The sequence below is a fragment of the Vipera berus genome (genome assembly GCF_964194415.1).
Source record: "Vipera berus genome assembly, chromosome: 7".
Lineage (NCBI taxonomy): Eukaryota > Metazoa > Chordata > Lepidosauria > Squamata > Viperidae > Vipera > Vipera berus.
The window spans coordinates 23,990,787-24,010,535 of NC_138209.1; the positions used below are offsets into that span (position 1 = coordinate 23,990,787).

At 40.2% G+C, this 19,749-nt stretch overlaps 1 protein-coding gene across 5 annotated transcripts; it reads left to right on the top strand.

Moving 5' to 3' along the window:
• Positions 1-4,766: 4,766 nt before the first annotated feature.
• On the top strand, positions 4,767-16,295 carry GAR1 (GAR1 ribonucleoprotein). Of its 5 annotated transcripts, none has more exons than XM_081333275.1 (8): positions 4,767-4,818; positions 6,171-6,471; positions 7,734-7,917; positions 7,997-8,151; positions 11,451-11,510; positions 13,181-13,316; positions 14,045-14,122; positions 14,978-16,295. In XM_081333275.1, exons 3-8 carry the CDS (start codon positions 7,743-7,745, stop codon positions 14,989-14,991), a joined length of 618 nt encoding a protein of 205 aa, XP_081189401.1. In that variant the 5' UTR covers positions 4,767-4,818; positions 6,171-6,471; positions 7,734-7,742; the 3' UTR covers positions 14,992-16,295. The 5 variants fall into 5 exon arrangements, with proteins under 5 accessions (XP_081189401.1, XP_081189402.1, XP_081189403.1 ...); XM_081333276.1 differs by having other exon boundaries at positions 4,768-4,818; positions 6,359-6,471; XM_081333277.1 differs by having other exon boundaries at positions 4,795-4,818; positions 6,271-6,471.
• The last annotated feature ends 3,454 nt before the right edge of the window (positions 16,296-19,749 follow it).

Below are 19,749 nucleotides of genomic sequence, written 5' to 3' on the forward strand. Positions count from 1 at the left end.
GCAGACAGAGAGCTACATACAGTGGTAGGATTCAGCTGGTTCACCCCAGTTCAGTAGAACTGGTAGCTAATTTTTTGTTGCCCAGGCCCAGAATGGACTTCCGGAAGTGGCATTCACACAGAGAACTGGTTGTTCAAATATTTGAATTGCACCACTGGGATTGACTGCTGACAGGCAGTGGTGCTGATAGGCAGCAGATCTCCTCTAATGAGGAACAGCTGCCTCCTCCACTCAATCCAAGGGCATGGAGAGCAGAGTGTAGGTAAGCTCAGAGAAGGGCTACAAGGCTACTCAGAAGGTCACCCCACCCCTCCTCACAAGGAACACCTGAAGTGGAGTGACTTAAGGAGAAGCCATGGGTAGTTAAGAATTTCCCAGAAACAATTGACTTACACTCCTCCAGCTTTGACTAGTACCTTTTGCCATGCCTTGCTTTGAAGACTGCTTTTCATCTTTTGCTTTGCCTATCCTTGAGGACTGCTTTCTGCCTTTTGTCTTAGACCTTGCCCTTGACTTGTGGACTACTTTTGACTACTTTGCTTTGCTTTGCCTTTAGAACTTTCTCTTGTCCTCTATCTTGTCTTTGTCCTGAGGATTGCCATTTGTCTTGTGCCTGGACTCTGCCTTGTGGCCTTGCTTAGCCTGGTGGATTTGGACTTGGAATCTTGGATTTTGCCCTGTGAGCGTGCTCCTACTCTGTGGACTGTATTTGTAATATAGGGGCTGTTGTTTAGGGGCCTGAGAATGGCTGCATGGGAGTGGAGGACCGTTTGCTAGAACATTTATTGAGAGCAATAAAGGACTCTCTAGAGGCCTTCCTTGCCTTGACCACCTGGGTCATAATGCTGACCTGCACCACCATGCACTCTCCTTGATCCCCTTCTCGCTTGCCTTCTCATTCCCTCCCACATCTGACCACTTACCTGCCTGCTGGCCTTGCAGTTGCAACTTCCTGTCAGCTTTCCCACTGACTTTGCTTGTGGGAAACTAGTAGGGAGATAAGAATCACGGTTGAGTTTAGACTTTCTCCCACTTTCCCCACTGTCTTGTGGGAAGCTTCAGTGTTTGCGATGACCAGTGACTATGGCAGCAATCTTTTCCAAATTTCAATCCCATGGGAGTAATGGTTCCTGGATTTTGGATGCCTTCTGTAAGTTAGCCCATTTGAGGTACCTTGGTTCAAAAACTGTTGTCCTATGATACATTGGTTCGCCCAACTGAAGGTTACAAACAGACAATATGCAAAGCATCCAGAACTGCTGGAAGCCGAGAAACATAAATTTAATAAAGAACTATTATTTTCCAATCTTAACATTATCTATTATTATTTCTTTAAATTTATTGGCCAGCCAACTCCAGTGCATTTTGGGCAGTGTGCAATTTTTTTTAAAAAAATGTAAAAATAGCTAAAGATAATAAATAGATAGTCTGGAGTAAGAACAAAACCCACAAAACAAAAAGGACCATTGAGCAAGTAACAAACATTAAACCCAAGCCTAGGACCAAAAATGGGTTTTCAAAGCTTTCTGGGAGCCCAGGAGAAAGGGTGCCATATCTGGGGGGGCTGCTGATCCAGTGGGTGAGGGAGGCACTCCTTGTGGACCAAAACCCACTTCAGTAAATAAATCGGCTATTATGCCAAAGTAGGAGGAAATACATATTGACGATGGCTACCTAACGCCAGGCAGGCAACAATGATCTTGAAACCTTAGCCCAGGGGTCTTCAAACTCGGCCCTTTTATGACTCATGGACTTCAACTCCCAGAATTCCTCAGCCAGCATGCCTGGCTGAGAAATTCTGGGAGTTGAAGTCCATGAGTCATAAAAGGGCCGAGTTTGAAGACCTCTGCCTTAGCCCATCAATGCTAGGGGCATATTCAATATCTACCAGGAATTTCTCAGTGTTCTGTAATGGATATCTTCCCCACCTGTCCCATTCTCTACCTCTAATTTTTCTTCTTTGAGGCTGGACTATAATTTAATGAGGAAAGACTAATTTCTTTACAATTAGATATAATCCTGGGACAAGGGTACAAATTCCTTGGTAGGTGAAAAAAAAGGAGAAAAGCAGCTACAGAAGAACAACTACCTGTAAACAGCTCTGATGTTAAATTGCTTTAGATGATGGGTTAACTTTATATTTGCATATATCAAAGGTTTCTTACCAGTGCAAGTTTTTTTAAAGTGTTTATTTAGAGTGGGCTGTAAATCATTAATGATATATTTCTATTGTTACACGCGAAAACTATGGGCTAAACATGTTATCCTCAATCCTTGAATGTATTTATTTATTTGCCTTTCATCTTTATTACTTTTATAAACAACTCCAAGTTAGTGAACATAACCAATACACATTCCTCCTCCTATTTTCCCCAGAACAACAACACTGTGAGGTGAGTTCGGCTGAGAGACAGTGATAGGCCTAAAGTTACCCAGCTGGCTAAGGCGGGACTTGAACTCATAGTCTCCTCCTTTCTAGTCTGATGCCTTAACCTCTAGTCTAGACCAAAAATACATTCGCCTAACTTGTGCTTGCCCAAGTGGTGCTGTCCATAGTTTTAATATGGGACAAGTTAAGGAAATTGGATCCTTCCTGGTTTCCAGAATAAAAACAACCAACCACCAGTTCCTATATTTAATATGCGGTAGAGCATTTTGACAAGCATAGGGAAATGACTTTGATGGATGGTTTTAACCATCTTTCAAATTGCCCAACACTGCTTTCCTTCCCCCACTGGGGGAACAAACCAACAACCACAATATAAAGTATAGTCATCTGAAATCTTTGTCAGCAATAACAAAAGCTTGTAATGTTCTACCAGGAGAGCATGTCAGCTGGCAAAGCCTAGCTCTCCTCAGTTTAAATGTGTGCACGTTGTAGACTATTAAGCTGCAATTAGTCTTTTTAAAATATTTTTTAAAATTTTATAATAAATAATAACAATAACAATAATAACAATAACAACAACAATATAATAATAATAATAATAATAATAATAATAATAATAATAATAATAATAATAATAAGAAGAAGAAGAAGAAGAAGAAGAAGAAGAAGAAGTAGTTGGAAGGGACCTTGGAGGTCATCTAGTCCAACCCCTTGCTATGTAATCTTTTATTTAAATCTCTTAATTATGGACTTCACCTCATGATTCTGAACAAGTAGGATTTTATGATGCAGTTGCATACAATAGATTTTGTGTTGTATTGTAGACAAAAGCTTGATGTTTATTGTAAAAGTTGGCCTCTACTACAGGTAGCGCTTACGTGCCCTTTCAGTGATTTTATAGGCAGATTTGTGAGAAACATTGGGGGTTAGTATTTGCTTCTTCACAATATGTTTAAGCATGAGTCTGTTCAAGTATTTAAGAATAAAAACATGATAAATTTGATTTATTGAGGTAAGGCTGAAGTAAATAGCGAAGGATACCAGGGTGATAAGAGGTGCTGAATATGAACAAATTATTTGTATAAACGAGTGAATCTTGGGCTGGGGGAATAAGAATTTAAGAAAAAACATAGAGTGAAACAGTTTATACAGAACTGATCACATGCTGGGAGGAACAAGAGCCTTGGTGGAGCAGTGGGCTAATGCCTCCTTAAGTAATACCAGCTGCCTGCAATTAGTGAAGGTTCGCATCCCACCAGGCTCAAGGTTGACTCAGCCTTCCATCCTTCCGAGGTAGGTAAAATGAGGACCCAGATTGTTGGGGGCAATTAAGCTGACTTTGTAATAATGCCGCTTGGGGTGTGTGAAAGCCCTAATAAGCAGGCATATACATAGAATGAAGGCTACTGCTAAGCTTGTAAGCCGCCCTGAGTCTTCGGAGAAGGGTGGGATATAAATGGAATTAAAATAAAATAAAAAATAAAATAAATAAACAAATCAAAAATTTGTACCAGAATGACAGTGATGTCAAAAAGTGGGATTGAAATGAATGCTCACTATGTTAGTGCCAAAGAGGGGGGAAAAAGGAGAAAACAGAAGCCATAAACATTTTGAGAATGGTAAGGCTGCAACATGTAATAAGATCCAGTTGTTCAAATGTAACATACTGTATTTAGGTATAGTAATGCAGCACTGCACTTAGGAATTAAAACTAACACTTATAATTAGATTTAAGATATAAAAAACATAAAATTGATTACCAATGAATTCTAAAACTATTGTCTATCCTGGAGTACTCTCTCATTCATCAGAACCTTGACACTAACAACATAAAAATAAACAGTAAAGCCTAAAATATTAATAACTTACAATCAAATTCACCCACGAGAAATGACTAACGGACGAAGCATGAGTTATTCACATAATCCAGAAATCAAGTCATTTATATATCTTCATCTGCTTGGAAAATTTCAATTTATTATGCAGAGGAAATTAGCAATAACATTTCTCAGATCGGCCTGCAGCACGTAAAACAGAAGAAAAATGTGTCTTCTTTGACTATCATTATAGAAAGTACGGTGCAACAGGAGGAAAGGGAGGAATTCAACCGAACCACCATCATAAAGGCAGATTTAACTAACCATGAGAGAGATGTTAGCGGAGTGCTGGTTGGAGCTGTGAATTTGCTCCAGCGACAACCATGCCTTGTCGCTGGCTGCAAATTACTTGCACTACACACAGGGGGTTAAAAAAGTAATAATCTAAATGTTGTGAAGCGGAAACGTGATCATTGCTGGGCGGGTGTCATTTTACAGAAGGATTGGGATTGGTCAAGCATCTGGCGCAGTTTGTTGAGATCATCAAAGGTGAGCGGTGGCGTCGCTTTTGAGCAAGAGTGGCGGCCACGTGGGAAAAGGGACAAGTTTCGGGTAGGTGGGAGCCGTCGTGGGTTTGTGGGGTGGGATGTCTGTCCGAGAACAGGAGCTGCTTCTGCGTTGCGATCTCCCGAAGTCTCCTTGGTGTCTTCGTAGATCGAAGTGTGTGTGTGTTTGACTGTGATATACACACGCGCACACATATATTGCTGTGTGGGGTTTTCTTTTTTTGTTGTTGAGAATGTAACATCACTTTTGGGAGAGTAAATTATTGAATGGAAAGAGAATCGATCCTATACGAAGAGTTGTACTTTTAAAAATATTGTGGTTTTGCGTATTGGCTTCCAGAGTGGGGTTCTTCACGAGTGACTTTTAGACTTAGTTTAGTACCAAATTTGATTTGACCCAGGGCTGCGTATTCAGTATTCAGTTCCATTTGCGTTTTGAGAGATGGTTAAGAAAGGTCGTACAAAGTAGGGCTCCGAGGTTCAGAAAATAGTTCTATTTGGCATTATCTTAGCTGTCCGATCCACCCATTTTTCGTTGGATAGAGTACAAAACAGTTTTTTTTAAATCCCATTTATATCCTGCCCTTTTCCGAAGACTCAGGGTGGCTTACAATCTAAGCACAAATCAATGTGCTTAGCAATAGCCTTCATCCTATGTATATGCCTGCTTATTAGGGGTTTTGGAGCCCCCCAAGCGGCATTATTACAAAGTCAGCTTATTGCCCCCAACAATCTGGGTCCTCATTTTACCTACCTCGGAAGGATGGAAGGCTGAGTCAACCTTGAGCCTGGTGGGATGCGAACCTTCACTAATTGCAGGCAGCTGGTGTTACTTAAGGAGGCATTAGCCCACTGCTCCACCAAGTTTTATTTATTTTATTTTATTTTAATTCCATTTATATCCCGCCCTTCTCCGAAGACTCAGGGCGGCTTACAAGCTTAGCAGTAGCCTTCATTCTATGTATATGCCTGCTTATTAGGGCTTTCACACACACCCCAAGCGGCATTATTACAAAGTCAGCTTAATTGCCCCCAACAATCTGGGTCCTCATTTTACCTACCTCGGAAGGATGGAAGGCTGAGTCAACCTTGAGCCTGGTGGGATGCGAACCTGCACTAATTGCAGGCAGCTGGTGTTACTTAAGGAGGCATTAGCCCACTGCGCCCTGGAGATCTTCTAATGTCCAACCGCTTGCCCCAGCAGGAGACCTTATACTTTTTCGGACAAATGGCTGTCCAATCGCTTCTTAAAAATCTCCAGTGTTTGAGCACTCACAACTTTTGAAGTCAGTTTGTTCCACTGATTAATTGTTCTCACTGTCAGGAAATTTCTTCTTAAGTCTATGTTGGATCTCTCTTTGATACGTTTACATCCATTACTACTTGTTTTGCCCTCAGGTGCTTTGGAGAATAGGTTGTCCCTCCCTTCTTTGTGACAACCTCTTAAATATTGGAAGACTGCCATCAAGTCACCTACCTGTCTTTATCTTTTCATTAGGCTAAACATGCCCAGTTCCTGCAACCATATGTTTCAGCCTCTCTGGCCCCTTAATCATCTTTGTGATACTTCTCTGCACTTATTCCAGAGTCTCAACATCTTTTTTGTATGGTGGCGACCAGAACTGGAGTATTCCAACACACTAGAAGAGACAAGTCTCACTGCAGACATTTGAAGTAGCATTTCAGGCCACCAAAAGAGGTGGGTGGACATTTTATATATTAGTTCTTGCTAATCTGTAAAACGAAGAGGATTTAAAAAATGGATAGATTGCCAACATATTGTATCTTGTGCTTTTTATATGCAGATTGAAACCCTATTACAAAACCTTATTTGGTAACATTTAGGTACCATATTTTTCCGTGTATAAGACGTTGTTTTTTCCTGTAAACACCCTGTTCAAAAATCAGGTGCATCTGTCTTATACATGGAAAAATAATGGTAACCTCTGCAGCCCAGGGCATGCCTGTGTGGGTTCTTTACATGCAGCCCGAGATGCTGCATGGATGGGGAGAAAGCTGGCCTGAGATGCCGCCTGGTGCTGGAGGATCATGCTGTCTCAAGGATGCTTCCGGTCCCACTGAAGCCGCCTTCTATGACTTGTTTTTCACCGGGGCAGCTCAGGCTGAAGCTGCAAGAGGCCCTGGGAAGCCACCTCAGTACAGTGATTGATGCCTGAGGGGGTGAGCGGGACTAAGCCCGCAGAGCGCCATCTAATTGGAGGAAGTCACCTCCCTTGTGTGATAGCATGGTTTAATATTTAAAATGTTGATTTCTGAATTTTTGTTTAGAAAATTGGGGGCCGTCTTATACAAGGGTGCGTCTTATAGACAGAAAAATACGGTATACAAGGGTATAAGTGCAAGACAAGATATTTTGAAAGAGTATAAGTTATGAGACGTAGAACAGATGTACTACTTTTTCTTGCAACAGATAATTCCCTCCATATTTTGGAAACAATATCAAAACATTTATTATGGTCATTGATCAGAAATAGAAGCAAAATATGATCTATTAGTTTTACATAATAAGATTATCTTTTAGTTTAACTTGACAATAAAGTTATGGTCTATTGGTGAAGTCTGGCAAAAGGAAAAGTTAAATTTCATGACTGAAATTTTACTTTTAACCCTTTGAAGTTAAGAGGCCTGACAAAACTGCTATTTAATACCAATAGATATGCTAATTCATTGAAAATACATTAGTGTCACCTGATGTCTTATCCTGTTCTTTTCCTAGAATGGTCAGCACATAGAAGATTTTGTAGGAGCTTAACAAGTGCATGTTTCCTATGATTGCAGTAAACCTGAAGTATTACTTACAGCTAAATTATTTCTTGCTTTGAAATTACTATATTATGTACCAGCTGCCTGAGGGGTATTCCAAAGTTGATGGCAATAATGGTTAATATGTGTAATTGGAAGTTCAGTTGATCTTTTAGACTTGTTATACATATTGAACAGAAAGAAGACATGTCATTTCGAGGGAGAGGTGGAAATAATCGTGGTGGATTCAGCCGTGGTCGCGGTGGTGGCTTCAATAGAGGAGGAGGAAGAGGTGGTGGAAGAGGTGGATTTGGACGTGGAGGAGGACGTGGTGGCTTTAATAGAGGCGGTTATGACCAAGGACCTCCAGAAAGTGTAGTTAGTAAGTATATTGAATATTAGAGAAAATGGAAGAAGCGAGAACCTAGATAACTTAATTTCTTAGTTATTCTTCTTTGCAGTTCTTGGAGAGTTTATGCATCCTTGTGAAGATGATATTGTTTGTAAATGTGTCACTGACGAAAACAAAGTGCCTTATTTCAATGCACCAGTTTATTTAGAAAACAAAGAACAGATTGGGAAAGTGGATGAAATATTTGGGCAACTTAGAGACTTTGTATCCTTTGTGTACTTTTGAATGCATCTAAATTCAAAGTAAACAAAATAGTTAATTTGTTTATTTGTGTACAAGAAAAGATAAAACTTCTAAAAGTTACATTCAGTTTTAGCCGTCTATACCACTGTATTCTGTCTATTAAGTAGTTAAAAGATTAGCTGTTTTAAATTTGGACATTTTTGGTTTGACCAAACTTCTAGATTAATTTTAAAAAAAAAAGGTAAGTCTTCTTCAGGCTGATCTCAATTCCTAAGGACTTTATGGATAGTCATTCATATTTCTGGGTAATAGTGAAATTAGAATTCCTAGTTGCCACCTAGCCAACCTATAATTTGGACTGACCTCAGTTACCTGATCCAGATCAGCCAAGGTGATGTATGGAACCTTTGCATTAATTAAGGAAATATATGTTGTGTTTGCCACTTTGTATTTAATATTTATTTATTGCATTTATATACCGCCCTTTCCCTGAGGACTCAGGGCGGTTTACAGGGAGTTAAAAATCAACCATACAAAAGTTAAAACCCAATTTAAAAAATATTAAATCAACCCTGTACTATTAAAAACCCCAATTAAAATAAATGTCTCCTCAGCCTGGGCCCGAGAGCTCAAAGAGCCAGGTCTTCAGGCCCCGGCGGAATGATCGGAGGTCGGGAGCAGTCCTCAGCTCCACCGGCAGCTGGTTCCAGAGGCCAGGCGCCTCCACTGAGAAGGCCCTATCCCTGGGTGTCACCCGCCGGCAATCTCTTACCGGCGGGACCCTGAGCAGACCCTCCCTGTGGGAGCGCACTGGGCGAAGGGCGTTTGATGCCGGCAGCAGGTGTTCCCTCAAATACCCCGGACCCAGGCTATGTAGGGCTTTATAGGTGATAACCAGCACCTTGAATTTCACCCGGAGGGCAACCGGAAGCCAATGCAGCTCGCGGAGTAGAGGTGTTACATGGGAGTATCGGGAAACCCCCATTACAACTCGCGCGGCCGCATTCTGCACCAGTTGAAGCCTCCGAGTGGTCTTCAAGGGCAGCCCCATGTAGAGAGCGTTACAGTAGTCCAAACGGGAGGTCACAAGCGCATGAGTGACTATGCGTAGGGCATCTCGGTCCAGATAGGGACGCAACTGGCGCACCAGGCGAACCTGTGCAAAAGCCCCCCTGGTCACGGCTCCTATGTGATCTTCAAAATTGAGCCGTGAATCCAGGAGGACGCCCAAGTTGCGAGCCCTATCAACGGGGGGTAACACCTCACCCCCCATCGTTAGAGGTGGAATAACTTGGTTAACCCGAGATGCCGATATGCACAGCCACTCAGTCTTGGCGGGATTGAGACGAAGCCTGTTTCTCCCCATCCAGACCTGAACCGCCTCCAGGCACCGGGACATCACGGAGAGGGCATCACTGGGTTGGTTCGGGGTGGAAAGAAAAAGTTGGGTATCATCAGCGTACTGGTGATACCCCACCCCGAAGCCACGAATGATCTCGCCCAGCGGCTTCATATAGATGTTGAACAGGAGAGGCGAGAGAACCGACCCCTGAGGGACTCCACAAATGAGAGGCCTCGGGGCGGATCTCTGCCCTCCCGTCAACACCGACTGCGAGCGGCCCTGGAGGTAGGAGGAGAACCACCGTAAAATGGTGCCTCCCATTCCCAACCCCCTGAGACGCCGCAGCAGGATACCATGGTCGATGGTATCGAAAGCCGCTGAGAGATCTAATAGGACCAGGACAGAGGAGCAACCCCTGTCCCTTGCCCTCCAGAGATCATTCACCAGCGCGACCAATGCCGTCTCCGTGCTGTGTCCGGGCCTGAAACCCGATTGGTACGGGTCCAGATAATCAGTTTCCTCCAGGAACAGAGGGAGCTGATGCGCCACCACACTCTCAACAACCTTCGCCAGAAAGCGAAGGTTGGAGACTGGACGGTAGTTGTCTAAAGCAGCCGGGTCCAAAGCAGGCTTCTTGAGAAGGGGTCTCACCACTTCAAGGCGGCAGGGAAGACACCCTCCTTCAAAGAAGCAGTTATTACTGCATGGAACCAGCCTCGTGTTCCCTCCCGAGCCGCATAAGCTAGCCAGGAGGGGCACGGATCCAACAAACAGGTGGTGGTGCTCAGTCTCCCCATGATCCTGTCCACATCATCAGGGGAAACAGGGTCGAACTCAGTCCAGATAACGTGCTCAAGACCGCCTGATTCCTCCACATCAGACTCTGCCCAGTCAGAGTCCAGGCCGGTCCGGATCCGAGCGATTTTGTCCGCCAGATGATGACTAAACTCCTCGGCTCGTCCCTGCAAGGGATCCTCTCTCACCTCCTGGTTAAGGAGGGAGCGAGTCACCCTAAACAGGGCGGCCGGGCGATTATCTGCGGACGCGATAAGGGCGGCAAAGTAGTTAGACTTCGCCGTCCTTATCGCCGCAAGATAAGACCTTATAAAGGTTCTTAACTGCAATCGGTCGGATTCGGATCGGCTGGATCTCCAACCGCTCTCTAGACCTCGTCTCCGACACAGCTTTTGACACAGCTTTTCAGTTGGTATGTAGTTACTATTTTGCTGGCTGCTTAGATTCTAGAGTTTCTTTTTTCTATATCTTGCAAATTTGATATAACAAATTGTAATGTTTTCTTGAAAATTAACTGTTTAGCAATGTAAATAAATCCTTTAGTCTTATATTCCGTTTTATTACTAGTTGTGTTTATGAAAGAGATAGACCAGAGCATGTTTTTTTTCCCCATTTTATTTTGGGACTGGCAAATAAATCCTTTTTGAATGCATTTAATTCTCAAAAATTTGTCTTGCACTTGGAATCTAATGCAAAATCAGCCTCATCTGGTCATTTTAAATTATAAGAAATTACTTGCAGGCTGTTGATCTTCTTGAAGAAAGTTAGGCTCTCTCCCTTGCTTTAAGGACAGTGAGGGACATGAGAAGTGGAGGACTTCTTCCCTAAGTTTGTACTATTGTATTTTCATTTTTATGCAAAAACATAGGGAGTGCTCTAATTCCAGCCTAGTTTATCTCCTTGTGTTGAACTCTAATGCCTATTATAGTTTGGAGATTTTAAAATATGCAGCTTTTAAAATTTATCTAGAAGGCATCATATTGTCTGTTCACTTGTTGTTCCTGTTTCATATTATTTATTGTAATGATCAGTGCAAGGAGGTGCCTTGTCATGAATGGACTAAGAAGATCTTTTGTAGATTTCTATCTATTGGACCATCATTATGTTTGAGGATTTACTTTTAAATTGATAAAAGACATCTGTGAGGAATCTTAATAGAGTTTTCCTTAAGCCACTTTGAAAGTACTTTTCAGTTAAACTGTCAGAAAACATGAAAGCTTCATCTTTCAAAAAACTACAAAAGGTAAGTCCTGCTTATGTTTGTGATATGTAATCTTGCTCTCCATTAAATATTCATAAATATGAGTCTAAACTCTAAAAAGGTGTATCCTTTGTCAATGTGCATTTTATTGTTCTGTTATTGTATTTCTCTTTATATTCCTTTCATTTTTTCCCCTTTTTTATTATTGTAAGCTGCCTAGAGTAACCCCATGGTGGGGTGGTGGCAAATGAATTTAACAATGAAATAGTAGTGGTTTGTTAACTGCTAGTTCACTAAATATTTATGGCATTGAACTAGGCACCAGATTGGAACCCAAGAGACCTTGAGTCGTCCCATTTTAGGCACAAGGCAACTGGGTAAACTTGAGCCAGTCATTCTCCCAGCCCTAGGAAGGAGGCAATGGCAAGCCACTTCCAAAATCTTGCTAACAGAACTACAGGGATTGGTCCAGGCAGGTAACAGACACTGATTCAAAGGCACACAGAGACACAAACACACCCAGAGGCACACAGAGAAAAAGTAACTTACTACATTAATGACTATTATGACTACTAAATAGTCTCATTCTCTCATACTTAGTGGTGCATTTTGCTTCTTGCTCTGATTCGCTTTGTCATTCTTGGATTCCCTGGGGCTAGCATCGGAGTACTTCTGATCAGTAATCTGTACCTGCTCTTCTTTGGTTTTCATTAGGGTTATAATCGCAGGCCCTTATTTTGCAGCAGTATTTTTTAAAAGAAATACAATCCCCTTCTAAAAGGAAAAGTTATGAATTTTGCAAAAGGTAGGGTGTCAGAAATGATTTAAGTCTGCCGCTTGCCTCCCAGTGATGGATCTATTCTCCCCGCCTCCAGCCAAACCAAAGAATTGCGTCCTGTTTATTGTACTGTGTTATTTAATTTGTCTTTGATTAAGCATACTTTTTTTAAAAAAAATTTTTCCAAATTTTATTGTTTAAAACATTGAACACGATGTGAACGGACTGACATACCATCTTGTCTTACATTGTTTTTGAGATTTACATATATATATACATAATATACGCATCAGTTGTATACAATTATACCATATTTAAAGCAATCAACCAATCTGTGAACTCAAATGGAGACCTTCCTTTTGTTCCCACCAAAAGTAGAACTTATTCCAGATTTTGTAATAGCCTGATTGATCTTTATTCTTAATTTCCAGAGTTAATTTGTCCATTTCTGCACACGCCCAAATTTTATTTGTCACCTCGCTTTCCTCCGGTATTTCACTCATTTTCCAATTCTGGGCGAATGACATTTTTGCTGCTGTAATGATATGGATCATCAAATATAACTCTTCTTTGGAGTATTTCTCAACTGTTATGCCCAATAAGAAAAATTCTGGTCTAAACTCGACTTTGCGTCCTAATATCTCTTTTAACCAAGTCCAAATCCTTTGCCAATATCTTTGTGTCTTACTACAAGACCACCATACATGAAAATATGTGCCTATTTCTTCAGTGCATTTCCAACAGCTAGGAGATATTGACTTGTACATTTTGGCTAAACGTGCTGGGGGGAGATGCCATCGATAAAACATTTTAAATAGATTTTCTTTATAGGCTGAGGCCAGTGTTATCCTTTTATTTCTATCCCAGAGCAGTTGCCATATGTCAAGCAAAAAGTAAAGGTTTGGCAAAGTCTAATGCTAATCTCCCCCTTCAGTTTTATATCGATCCAGCAAGATTGCTTCCTCTGCAGAGGTTTTTGCCAAGGCCTCCTGGTGAGAAGGGAGCCCCAAGAGGTGGGCGAGGTGGAAGAGGAGGGCGAGGTGGGCGAGGCGGAGGAGGGCGAGGCGGAGGTAGGTGGATTTCTTTCTTACAGTGGGAACAAATATATGCTGTAATGGAAAAATTGTTTTTAGAAGATCACAAACATTATAGTCCTGAAAGCAGTTAGGGCTGCTCATTGTATTCAGACAAAACCTCAAATGTGAAGGAAAGTTGAATAATTTAGAAGAAGACTATAATTTATCCAGGGCTGAACAGATGAGTCTGAATTTACTGCATCCCAAATCTCATTCTGCATAAAATTAACCTCTCTGCATAGTTTTAGCACGCTGAAAATAGTGGTAATGCAGCAGCCATAGCAAAAAGGAACAAACCCCATGTATCGGTTGTGCAAAATGCCATAGTGAGAAGGGGAGTGCTGTTTTCAGTTGCCTTCACATAAGACAAATCCCTGGTTAAGTTGTCTGTTAATCCCAGTTGGTCGTCCTAGTTACATTGTTTGGATAGCTGGCAGGATAGTAAATGAAAAAGAGTGCCTTGTTCTGCTAAGCTGGCCCATCCTAGGAACAGCTTAGTTCTTTTATAAAGAAAAAAAAGGCAGTTGCATGATTTAAAGACTCATGCCATCTCTGACAATGAACTCCATTATTTTTAAGCAAGGATTTTATTACAATTTCTTATGAATGGTCTCTGCACACTTTAACGGATCTGTTTAGATTAGGTTTCCGTTTTCTATTTGCTATTCTCACTCACTTTGATACTGTAAAAATTTGACCCATCTACTTTTATTTGTTTGCAGGTGGTAGAGGTTTTGGAGGTGGTAGAGGTGGTGGAGGTTTCAGAGGACGAGGTAGAGGTGGTGGCCGAGGATTTAGGGGTAAGTGTATTCATGACCTTATAATAATCATTTTTAGAATAGTTATCTATCTTGCTGTTTGTCGTGGGCATATTCTGTATTATCTGTGCGATGTGTAGACTTTTTGCTTCTCAGATAATTAGCAACCTTCAAACTTTAGAAGAAAATGGAGTACTTCTTGCAAAGCAATCAGAGCTTCCTTATCAATCACGGAAGATTAGTTTCTTAAATAGGAAATGTGAACACACCAGGAACCAATGACAAAATACGAGAATTTGTTGCATGAGTATTTAAGCATGTCTGGCTAATTGGGAATGAATATGCGTCTTAAGACACTCCAAAATACTACAAAACAATGTTGTGATAAATAAAGGACCTCTTGGGTTTGATTTGTAGAAGATCTGAAAAGCCAGGATCAGAAACTCCCAGCATCTTAGGGCAGATCCGGCACTTCGAGAAGACACAGTAATGCTGGGTTTCTCCAAGACCCGGCTATATCTCCCTTATCCAGCTTTTAAGAGTAGTGTGCGGTTAGGAAACTATTCATTTTTATATACTGCACTATTCTAAGGAGATGCTGCATTAGTTCATTCTAATTTCAAAATAGTGGGAAGCTTGTAACTATGAATCAAATCACAGTGTTATTTGATAAGCTTGGTGTGGAGGCTGGGATAGGGGACCTTCAATGAGGGGACTGTTGGCTGCCACTTTTCTGGGAAAAACATAATACTTTGGGAAGGTTACAGCAGAATTTTATTAAAGGAATATTAAAATCATTAATCCAAATAGGTAAAAGACAATGCTACAGCCAAAGTTTACATCTTTTTAAGACTGGATATGGAAAATCTAATTTTTCTTTTTTTGTTGTCATATTAGGAAGAGGATACTGAGTGGAGTTGCTGGAAATGAAGTTTATGGCTTCATCGGTGAAATTTAAAGAGAAGACTCCTTAACGAACTTGAATGCTACAAAATGGAAACGATTTTAAACATAAAGTTAGCTGAAGGAGTAAAGCGTTTCCATGCCAAACGTTTATAGGTTTCGTTTAATATGCAACAGTTTTAAGAAGAACTACAGATATCTGACTTGCAATCTGTATCATTATTTGGAGACATTAAGTGGAAAGTTGTTATTCTTAAGCTTTTTTAAAGGGACTATTTTTAATATCAAGAATTTATCTCCTTATATCATCAGTGAAACTAAATAATAACTTTAAAAGGTATCTACTTAAAAATGTCAAATAAAAAATCTTTTGGATCTGTGGTAGTTGATTTTAAAGTAGTAATTTATAGATATGCCCCAAATGTATCAAAACATCTTAATTAGTTCTAGTAATGGAGTCCTTGGTGCTGTTTGAGCTGCTTGTTTGTTTGCAGATGTTTCATTACCCAACTAGGTAACATTATCAGAGCACTGATGATGTTATCTAGTTGGGTAACCCAATGTCTCAGGCAAATAACCAAACTCAGAAAGTACCAAGGATCCACATCTTAAATAGGATTTGAAATATAATATTTTAGCATTTCTAGTTGCAGCAGCCAGTACAGTTTTACAGAATAATGTTCAAAGTTCTTGAATTCCATTTGTTTGATACTGAATGTGAGATGAAGGTGACTGTATCTTGTACTTAGCTCTGGTTTAAATGTTAAAAAGACAAAAAAATATCAATATATGTGATGTCTGATTATCTAGAAAAGTTTACATAACAGGATTTAAGACAAACAGAAAATTAATTCACAACTTGATTGACTTCACTTATAAGTTAGTTAATTTAATAAGCAGCTCATAAATTTTGTACTCTGGTTTGAAGAATAGAAGCATTATTGTGTATGTATAATAAGGCTGAATATACTATTCAATGGCCCTTTTATGAACTGATTGAAACATACCTCCAAATTATCCATTTAGTCAAAGCAGTTGGGTTTCCAAAAGGCTTAATACTTTTCTGGGTTCAGGTACATAAGATGCTTTTGAGAGAGATTGCAAGTATTTCTGTAGTTTCCCGAAGAAAGAATTTTCCAGACTACTTTTATTTTTCTATTCAAGCTCTGCCATGCGAAATGTTCCTTCCTCTGTAACATTAGGTAATGTACAGTGTGCTGTCTGTATATATATGTACACATAAGGTATATCCCATGTGCATTTTATACCTACTGATTTTCTGAATCTTGAAAATAAATTATTTGTAAGCGTTCTATATATCATTCATTGTGAATGAAGCATTATGCAATGGACATCCTTTCTAGAAACAGGAAAAAATATGCATTCAGCTGTACTATCCTCAAATATATGAATGATAATTATTGGAGTGGTAGTCTAATAAATTGATTTATTGGAGTAGTAGCCTAAAGAAAATTGTACGTACTTACTCAATAATAATTCCCACGGCGTTCAGCAAGGGCTTATTAGGATCTAGCAGAATGCTTTGAAATTCAGTCTTACCATTTCTTCCCAATAAAAATGTAAAGAATCTTTTTACACTGCATTGGTCAGACTGCAGCTTGGACTTGCTAATGAATTCCAAAGGCAGGAACTCTAAAAGCTGCTTAAAATATTTTCTCTTACAATTTCCATGCCATGTTCATTAACACACAAACATGTTTTACATTGGCCTTGCTGCAAAAAAAAAAAAAAAATAGGTGTATGAAACAGAATAAAGAGACAAACCTCCCTGGCATGGATTTTACAAGATGAATGCTTCTGAACTGAGTTTCTGTAGTATTCAGTATGATACAGAAGACTCGAAGGGAAGCTGCAAAGAAGAAAACAGTGGCATGGCATACAGGTTGTGTTAATATGGTATCATCATTAGTAGAAGAATTTATTTATTTATTTATTTATTTTATTGGATTTATATACCGCCCTTCTCCCGAAGGACTCGGGGCGGTGTACAGAGCAGTTAAAACACAATATACAAGGTTAAAAATAAATTAAATTAGCCCCAACAAGTAAATCACATTCTAAAAATTTAAAATCCTAAACCCTCAGTCCAGGCTGGCAAGCTCAAATAACCAAGTTTTCAGGTCGCGGCGAAAGGAGCGAAGGTCGGGAGGGCACAATCATGAATTTACCTAATTGGCAAGCCTCAAGTTCCTTCCCTATCCATCTCTTGTCTTTTTCTTCCACAAAGAGTTATTATCTTAATAAAAAAGAAATAGATTGCCCTAGCAGTTTCTGTAAAACGTACTGAGGACTTCAAGGTCAACAGATTGGCACAGGTTCCTTCTGTCTTTCCGTCTTGCTAACATGTTCCCGCTCCTCGGAGAAATTGTTTTCCTTTGTGGAGTTCTTAGTAATCTTGTACTTTATGGCTTGGCTTTCATTTTTCAAAGGAGAGAAAACCATTTCTCTAGACTAGAGCAAGGGTGGGCAACTAGGGCCCCTTTTACGACTTGTGGATTTCAGCTCCTAGAATTCCTGAGCCAGCACCAAGGACTCTACAGTCCTCCTCCTCCTCCTCCTCCTCCTCCTCCTCCTCCTCCTCCTCCTCCTCCTCCGGCACTTGTCCCAAAGGTGCTTTTTTCAAAAGGCAATTGGGCTGGCTTTTTTTTTTCTTTGAAAACGTTTTGCTTCTCATTTAAGAAGTTTCTTCACTTTTAAACTGAAGAAGCTTCTTGGATGAGAAGTGAAACGTTTTCAAAGAAAAAGCAAAATCCAGTTGCCTTTTGGAAAAAGCACCTTTGGGACAACCATGACCTGGATGACTAAGAATCCCCGTATATAATGCAGGCACTTCCTCTACAACTTAATGTTCAACACAAGAAATAATGGAAAAATAGTGAAATGGAATTGGGGTGTGTGTGTGTGAACAAGAAGAATGCATTCTTTTCAGTTATCTTTGGGAGAAAAGTTAAAGTTTAGGAAAGCTATTTTTTGTTTGGCTATCCTAAGAACCATGGATTGGAGTTGAAGGCAAAAGATACGCTGTACCTGTGTAAATAAATAATAGGATATTTATAGGAAAACTATTGGTTGCAGAAATTTATCTTAAGTATCAGAATTTAGAAATACATTGTCCATTCCCAGAGGTCTACCATTTGATCCTGAATTCCTCCAGAGTCATAAATATACTGCTCAAAAAAAATAAAGGGAACACAAGATAAGACATCCTACTATTAAATACAGTACATTGTGTTGTTTAAGTGTTCCCTTTATTTATTTTTTGAGCAGTATAATTATGCAGCAAATAATCTGAGGCATTAAAGTAGATTTAATAACAACAATAAACAGAGAAAAGAAAGCCAGTTTGGTCTAGTGGTTAAGGCACTAGGCTAGAAAGCTGGAAACTGAATTTGTACTCCTGCCTTAGGCATGAAAACTAGTTGGGCCGGTCATGCTGTCAGCCCAACTCACCTCCCAGGATTGTTGCTATGGGGAAAATAGGAAGAAGGTATTTTAGCTACCTTGGGTTTTCAAGATGGCATTTCTTCAAAGGTGAATTAGGGTATTAAAAATACAGGTAAGGAAATGCCATTGGGTGGCATCCAATTGACAATTGGATGGTGTTGAGAAGGGACCTCCAGATGGTGATGGACTCTAAGGTCATCCCCTTGGACAGTATTGCCCCACAACACAAACTTCCAAGTTTTTGATTTACACTTCGACTCCACCCTTCAGACCAACTCACCACCACCATGGAACGTATCAAGTGGTGGAAGCTCCCTAGAAATGAAACAGTTGATGGACATCATTAGACCTCTTTCTGTAGCTGTACTTAGCAAGATATATATGGGACAGGTCACTGCAAGAATCCGGGAGAGTGCAAAGGAACCATAGGTGTGATCAAATCAGGATGATGTTTTGTGGACATGTAGATCTGGTGGGGGAACGAGGATGTCCAACATGCAGTGAAATCTAAGAAAGCCGCCATCAAAGACTGACTACAATCCAAGACCAGTACCGACCTAGACCACTACTAGCAGTTTAAGTCCACTGCCAAATGGGCCATCAGAACTGCAAAATTTGAACACTGAGGACCCTGCAATATGACGGGAATAACACAAAGAACAAAAGAAATGCTATTGGGTAGAAAGTATTTATCTTGCATATGTCCATCAATCTCTACAAGTTATGATGGAATGTTGGCTTACTGATAGAGATAGGGAGTTACATAATTTTCATTTCCTGCTTGGAAACAAAACAGATGGTGGTGTTTTACTGTGGCAAGGCTGCTCTTAACTTAGCTTGCAGATAGTAAAAAAATAAATATAGAAACAACTAAAATTTTAAATGCTATATTTAAAAGTAGACCCAAGGAACGGACGACATTATACAGGCCTTCATTCTTGAAGCAGCTTCAGAGAATGCTCTTCCATGGTCTCTAAAGCTTCTAAAAACTGCCCCAAAGCATGTCTTGTTCTTGTGGGAGATCTCTTGAGAGCATACTGTTCTCACATGGCCTCTGCAACCTCAAAAATCATGCAAGAATGGGGTGTGTTTCTGAGAATAAATGTTGGGTATTGGTGAATGCTGGTGTGTCACCCACATGTTATATCACCTTTGAAATGTTTGTCATAGGTTCGCCATCACTGATTTAGCATGTTGCATAAGTACAGTCAAAAATCAATAATAATCATGTTTGACTCACAATGCAAATTTGTGTAAGCCAGTTTATATATGTGTGTTAGAAATATTTCAAGGTAGATTTC

Excerpts from the sequence above, each read along its gene's own strand:
- GAR1 (XM_081333274.1), top strand. Across the intron at positions 8,152-11,450 it reads TTGGGCAACTTAGAGACTTT|TACTTTTCAGTTAAACTGTC; the intron begins GTATCCTTTGTG and ends CCACTTTGAAAG. Across the intron at positions 11,511-13,180 it reads CTTTCAAAAAACTACAAAAG|TTTTATATCGATCCAGCAAG; the intron begins GTAAGTCCTGCT and ends CTCCCCCTTCAG.